The 7,068-nt window shown below is 51.0% G+C and overlaps 1 protein-coding gene across 1 annotated transcript; it reads right to left on the bottom strand.

Moving 5' to 3' along the window:
* Positions 1 to 273: 273 nt before the first annotated feature.
* Positions 274 to 3,278, bottom strand: LOC116861839 (leukocyte immunoglobulin-like receptor subfamily A member 6). Its single transcript, XM_032848710.1, has 5 exons — positions 3,245 to 3,278; positions 3,054 to 3,089; positions 2,588 to 2,872; positions 2,343 to 2,442; positions 274 to 336 (listed from the first exon to the last, which is right to left on the bottom strand). Exons 1-5 carry the CDS (start codon positions 3,276 to 3,278, stop codon positions 297 to 299), a joined length of 495 nt encoding a protein of 164 aa, XP_032704601.1. The 3' UTR covers positions 274 to 296.
* Between the last annotated feature and the right edge of the window lie 3,790 nt (positions 3,279 to 7,068).

The following is a 7,068-nucleotide window of genomic DNA, read 5'->3' as shown; positions in this document are numbered from 1 at the left end:
AGAAATGGACAACCAACAGTTGAAAGGAGGGGACCAAGAAGGAGGGGCCCATGTGGTATCAGAAATACCCACTGAGACATGATGTCCCAGTAGCCTGCATGTATCACCTCTGAAAGAGGGGTGAGGTCAGATGTTGCCGAACCGAGGGATAGGATGGTAGAGAAACAGCCCATGGATTTAGCCAATGAACAAGGCTGTGCCGTTCTTTCTGTTTGGTGCCATATTTTGGCAGTGCTCTAGGAAGCCACTTTGTATCTTCAGAGTTGGGTCTCACGTCTCAGGTAAACCAGAGCTCCCTATCGTCTACTTACTTGACTTGCAGCATTTTTTCTGGCACTGGCGTCAGACAAGGAGGAAGAGGAGAAGGAGGAGGAGCATCGGGAAGAAGGTCACAGGCGCTGGGATCCAGCTTCTCTGGTGCTTATGACCTTGGACACGAGGGAAACCATGAATGGACCATGATGTCAGTTAACTGGGCAACTGCTGCATGTAGACCCGTGGTGGGGTCTATGCCATCATCACCTCTGATCTCCATAACGATCACGCACCAGAAAATGCCACCCCCACCTTCACCCACTTCACAGACAAGGAAACCAACGCTCGGAGAGATGAGTCCGGTGCCCCAGGTCACCAGGCCAGGAAGTCAGTGGCAGAGCTGGGGTTCCAACCCAGGACTGTGGGTTCCCTGTGCTCTCCTCACAATGCCCACCCTAGTGGCCACCTGCTTCTGGCTCTGGGCTCCTGCCTTGGTTGGAATGGTCCGTTCTGTTGTCCTCATGTGCCCTGCCTTCTCCTGTGCCCCAACTGAATGCGTCTGCTACTGTCAGAGGTTTTGGGGTGCTCAGAACCGTCCCTGTGTGGGAGGGACTCCATGCCTTCCTCACTCCCCAGGTCCAGCCAAGACCGGTCCTCTGCCCTGCAGACCCCACACTTGCACATGGGGCCTGCTGCAGTTTTCAGCAAGCACATGAGGGAAGGGAACAGGAGGGTTCGCACACCCAGTGGGCCCGTCCCATGCAGGGCTCTCATGTCCAAGATCTCACCTAAACCTCTCAGCAAACCTATGAGGGAGACCATAGGGGACACGTTTCACGGTGAAAGGATTCATCTGAAATCCCACCGCCCAGAAGCGGCAGATCTGGGATTTACATCCCATGGAGCCCAACTGTCAAGCCCTTGCTTACTTCTGCTTGATTCTGATTTCTTTCCAGCAGGGCTGTCTGGATGCAGCCAGGCTGAGCACTGCAGGACAGACAGAGGAGCTCTGGGGCTGTCGCCAGCATCACTGTCCTGCCCTTCCCTGCATCCTACAGCCCTCACTGTTCACCTTCCCATTCTGTAGTCCTAAGGCAGCAGCCCCGGAAGGTCCGAAAGGACATGTCCTCGGGATCTGAGCCAGGATTCTCCCCTGTCACAAATGGAGAAACTGAGGCCCCGATGGAAAGGGACCCACCCCAAATCACCATCTCAGGGAGCACTGAGACCCCGCCCCTCAATGGACCCCACCAGGTACATTATCAACCCAGGACAGGGAGGGTGGCATGCTCCTCCCTTCGGCCTGGCTGCTCTCCGCCTAGCCTCTCCCTCTGCCATGACCACCCCACCGTCATCGACCAGCCTCAGCCCCTGGGGCCTCCCCGCTACATCTCTGCTGGACTCTTAGCCCCTGGGACACTGGTTGCTTCTGAGTATCTCAGGGGGTCTTTGTTCCTCTGGGAGGCTCTCAGACTCCCCGGGATGGTCTGTATCCTTTCTGAGGAAAGAGGTCCCAGTGACGTATCAGCTGTGCAGTGGGGACCTGGGGGTGGGGCCTGGAGCCCCCAGAGGGTCCAGGGAAAGAGACAAGAGGAGGGTGGAGGGCTCGAGCTTCCCACAGAGACCCTCTCTAGGCTCAGACCTTCCTGGTGTATCTGCCCCAGGGCCCCGAAATCCCTTCTGCAGGCACCTAGAGCTTTGAGTGGTGGGCGTGTGGGGAGGGGCAGGTGTGGGAGGACAGTGTGGTTTTCATTCCTCTGAGGGGTGGATGCCCCCGTGAATGAGCCTCCCTGTAGCCCCTCATTCACATCCTATGTTGGGGGTCTTCCAGACAGGGTCAGGTTGACCACAGGAACACAGAGGGGACAGGGCTGGGCTCCTCACCTGAGGCCAGCAGCTCCAGTGGGTCACTGGGGTCCGACCACACCTGGGGGGTGTTGCTGTAATAACCATAGCATCTGAATGTCCATCTGAGGCTGGTGTTCACGGGACCCACAGGGAACAGGGCCTGGGTCCCACCACGGGGGGCTCTCTGGGAGACCAGGGTCCAGGAAGGTTGGTGCTCTCCTTCCTTCATCGGGACGAACCTGTCAAATCCTAACCATGAGCCACACTGGAGGGTCACATTCCCTCCTGAGGTCACAACATGACTGGGCAGGGCTGAGAGCTGGGGTTTGTTCTGTAATCCTAGGAGAGGAGGAGGGGGTGGGTGTTAAATGGTGCTCAGATTCCCCACATTATCCCCAGGCTGGGCTGTGAAAAGGAGACACCTGAGAGCCCACCCCCTTCCTGAGGGCAGAGCCTGGGGCTGGGACCCTGAGTGGGCTCCCACCTGTCATCACCAGCACCAGGGGTTCGCTGAACTCTGACCAGCCATTGGGACTGAGATAGTTACAGCGGTATCTTCCTGTATGCATAACTCTCATGTATCTGATGAAGAACTTGGCCTTGTCCCTGGGCTCCAATGGCTTCTGTCTGTCCCAGGTCTCTAACTTTCCCTCTTTATGCAGGTGGTACTCCTGGGCCTCCAGGCCACCCTGACACCAGATGGTCACAGATGTCCACCAGGGGATTGCAAAGCCTGGCTCAGCCCAGATGGTGGGTTTGGGGTGGGTCCCTGGAAGGAAACAGAGGCTGGGACACAGACCTTCCCCACCCCCAGGTCCCAGCTCTGCCCCAAACCCCCAGACGTCCCCCTCGGTCAGCCCAGAGCTGCTGTTCTCCATCCCCCGCTGCCTGATGGGTGACCCCTGTCCACAGTGAGGAGGTAGGACTGAGACCCCTGGGGACAGACTCACCTGTCTGTGCTCTGGTCCTGGGGTCCACACTCAGCCCTGGAAGAGAGTCCCTGTGAGAGGTTTGCCCCGAATCCTAGCAGAACCCCTCCTCCCGTGAGCCTCCTGAGCCTGGGGTCTCAGACAGACCAGGGCCTGGTTGTGGAGCGAGTCCCTCCCAGACTAGGGTGTCCTCACCCCTCCTCAGATCTCACCAAGACAGAGCAGGACTGTGAGGGTGAGTGTCATGGTGTCTCTTCTCTCTGGTTCCGGATGTGCAGACAGAGGGACCACTGTGACCGTAGGACAGAGAGACTCATAGGGTGTGGCCACGTGGAGGCCAGTCCTTCCTATCACAGGGTTGTCATGTCAGCAAGATGTGACAACAGGAAGGGGAACAAACCCTCCCCTGAGCCCTGCTCTGGTGTCCATGATGGTGCAGGGGGTGGGTCCTGAGGCTTCCTGAGATGCCCCATCCAGGTGAGGAGACTAGGACAGGTCCTTCCCCCCCAGGGCCCCTGTTGGGTCTCCTTCATCCTCAGCATACCCCCTGGGTCCTCACCATGGACTGGGGCCCAAAGCCCCAGAGATGCTACAGTGGACACATGTTCCTGCTGCCATTTAGAACTCAAATCAGCACAGACACAGGTGTGTCCTCTCTGATCAGCTCACGTTGAGATCATGGTGGTAATGAAACCAGGGGAGAAATACAGGCACATATGGAAGGGAGCACAGCCCCTCTCCTGGCCCCAGAGTGTAGACTTTCTTTCTGCACAGGTTTCTCTATTCTCCTGTGACATTGTCCACACTCCCCAACCTTCTTGGGAACATCCCTGTGAGATGCTCCTGGCTCCTCAGTGCCCCTTGTTTCTGGGGCAGAGCCGTCCTCTCCACCCTGGGGTCCTATATGTAAGCTGTAGGGAACATTTATTTCAGTGGTGTGGGAGCTCTGATTTTTGAAGGAAAAGTTAACCTTTCTCTAAATATTCATCTATTATCCATTGCCTGTGTTTCCCAGGGTAAAAACATCCTGTCTCCAAGTCTGTTTCCTTGTTTGGATCTTGTCCTGAACCCCACTCCTTAGGGTAATTGTGGGGGTCAGTGGTTCCCAGTTCATGGGAGGGGACTCATTACTGTTAGTTTTCAGAGAGGGATAAGAGGGGTTTTGTACATGGAAGGATTATGGGGTCAGACTTAACCTAGGTGGATGTTTTTCACATCCAGTCAAGACCCCCTCACATGCTTTGTACCAATAAGCGCTACTGACCATATTTCTGAAATGTGTAGAAACAGTCATATGCAGGAACCGAGAAATGAAAACTCCCCAGAGAGTCAGGGAACCACAAGAAAGAACAGAGAACAATGCTGAGCAGCTGTCAGCTTCCAGGACCATCAGCAGGTCATCTGGTAGAACCTTCCACCCATGTGGACACAGAGAGGGACTCCAGGGTCCTCAGAGGCAGGCAGGGGCCAGGACTGCGGGTGAAGGCTAAAAACTGCAGTGCTCCCCAATGTGTGTTTGTGGACAACAACAGGGGTTTCTCCACTCACTGACTCAGGTCAGCTCCGAGTCACCTCCCCTACGTGTGTGTGAAACAGATTCATTGAAGTTTTTCTCTTTTGTCAGTGACTATGAGCTTGAGGCTTGCATTGGACCCATCCCTGCCTAATACAAGCCTGAGCAGATGTGACGTTTGAGAGAATGGACACCACAGACCAGGAGAAGCTGCAGTTATCTCTTGTGGTCAGCCCGACTCCCAGAGCAGCCCCGGGAGAATCCCTTCTCGTATGAACAGGTGTATGAGAGGAGAATGTCCACCAAGAATGGACATCAGAGAGTGATCTTAACAATGGTTAAGTGCACGGACAATAAGCTACAGATGAATAAGAATGATCATACACAAGGAAATGGAATCAATAGGAAAATAAGAGAAAAAATTAAGCATATTTAAATATCTGAAAAAATGAAAGGACATATTGAATTTTTTATGCAAGAATATGGATTGTGCCACAGAAGATTAGGCAATTCTTGAAACAATTAAGACATTTTAAAGATGAAAAATCCAATAAATCAACACATTGAAAAAACTCATTCCATGAAGGACAAGACAAACCTGAAGAGACATTTATAAAACTAGAGTTCAGAATTGAGAGATTTTCCAGAAGGCAGCATAAAGGGACCAGACGTGGAAATTCCCGATGTTGGGGAATAGAATGAGGATGTGTTCTAAGTGTCAGAAGGACAGAAGTGAGGATGATGTCTGTAACAGCTGAAGAGATACATAATTGAACATTTTACAGAGACACCCACTGAGTTTTAGGGTACAGTCATATTTAGAAATGGCATGTGTATTTTGACCCTTTGTTGTAAATGAAGGAAATGGAGATGCATTTGAGAAGGTAAGAGGATCTTTGCCAAGTCACCCCTCTGGCCAGGGCACAGTTGAGAGGGCTGAACTAGCCAATATGGAATGGGAGAACAGTGAGTGGGTGCCTGGCCTCCCCAGCTGTGCGGGTCTGCTGGAGACACCGAGAGTATTGAAGCAGGACCTCCAGATGGGGAGAGCAGAAGATGGGGAAAGAGGCAGATAAGAGTATCCAAGGGATTAAACAGATGTGGTTCCCATTGACTGCATTCAGGACCACAGCAGGAAGTCTGTCTCTGAGCTGTTGGGGGATCTGACCCCAACACCCCCAGCCCCAGCCCAAGGGTGCTCTCTCCACACCCCAAGTGCGAAAACCTCATTGTAGGCTGTGGCCAGATCTTTGTGCAGGCTCTGAAAACAAACGAGTCTGTGGGCAAGACAGAAACCACAAACTTGTAGCAAAAAAAAAAAAAAAAAAAAAAAAAAACAACCACGAAAGTTTCCAGCAAACAGCCTGGTGGATTGCAAGGACCAGAAAGGAAATACAAGCTTACACACTTTGTGCACCTGTGTAAAGTTGGAGAAAGTGTCAGATACAAGCAGAACCAGTGGAAAACATCTTCCACACGAAGACAGCCACTAAAGATTTGTGGAGTGACCACCACTTCAAATGCTAAAACAGCCATGGGAAACTCCAAGGAACATGAAGAATCAAGATATCAAGGACACGTGTCATCACCAAGAGATGAGGACAGCCATCCCGTAACTGAACTCGGACTTGGAGTTTTGCCATGTAGCTGACCAAGATTTCAAAAATAGCTGCACTGGTGAAACTCATCGAGTTATGAGAAAAGAACAACAACATGTGAACCAAAAGAGAAGTTTAACAAAGAGGTAGAAAAAATACAAAAGAGAAATTCTGGACTCAAGGAATTCAGTTAATGAATAAAATTAATGGAAGAAACTGGACAGCATCTACCACAGAAAAGAATGATTAGAATTCCAAAAAAGGGAGAGAGAGAGAGAGAGAGAGAGAAAAGGGGTGAAATCTTATGTAAAGAAATGATAACCAAGAACTTCCTAAACTCAGGAAAATACTTGGACATCCAAATTCAAGACTAATTAACACAGTGAAAGGAAAAAGAGGCCAGCAAGAATGACTTGTCTGGGAAATTTTATGGAGTGATGAAGATTAAAGATTAAAGAAGATTAAAAACTTTGGTCTATTTAATTTTTTATAGTGTTTTGCTCTGATTTTGGAATATCAGTATCAGGATAATATGTAGTGTCTTCATCTGATTTTGGCATCAGGATAACACTGGCCTTGAAGAATGAGTTTGAGAATGTTCCCCCCTCCCTTCCACTTTTTGGGCAGAGTTTGAGAAGGATTGGCATTCATTCTTCTTTGGATATTCAACAGAATTTGCCAATGAAGCCATCTGGTGTCCTGGGATTTTCTGTGGTAGTGGGTCTTTGATGACCCACTCAGTCTCCTTGCTTTTTATGTGTTTGTTCAGATTTTCTATTTACTCCTGATTCAGTTGTGGTAGGTTGTGTGTTGCTGGGAGTTGATCCATTTCTTCCAGGTTTTCTCATCTGTGGGTGCAGAGTTGTTGGTAGCAGTCCTTTAAACTCCTACATATTTCTGTAGGGTCAGTTGTAATGCTTCTTCT

The sequence above is a fragment of the Lontra canadensis genome, unplaced genomic scaffold, assembly GCF_010015895.1.
Source record: "Lontra canadensis isolate GAN:19392208 unplaced genomic scaffold, GSC_riverotter_1.0 scaffold206, whole genome shotgun sequence".
NCBI classification, from domain to species: Eukaryota; Metazoa; Chordata; class Mammalia; order Carnivora; family Mustelidae; genus Lontra; species Lontra canadensis.
Note: the sequence above shows the minus strand (reverse complement) of the source record. Positions and strands in the feature narration are given on the sequence as shown.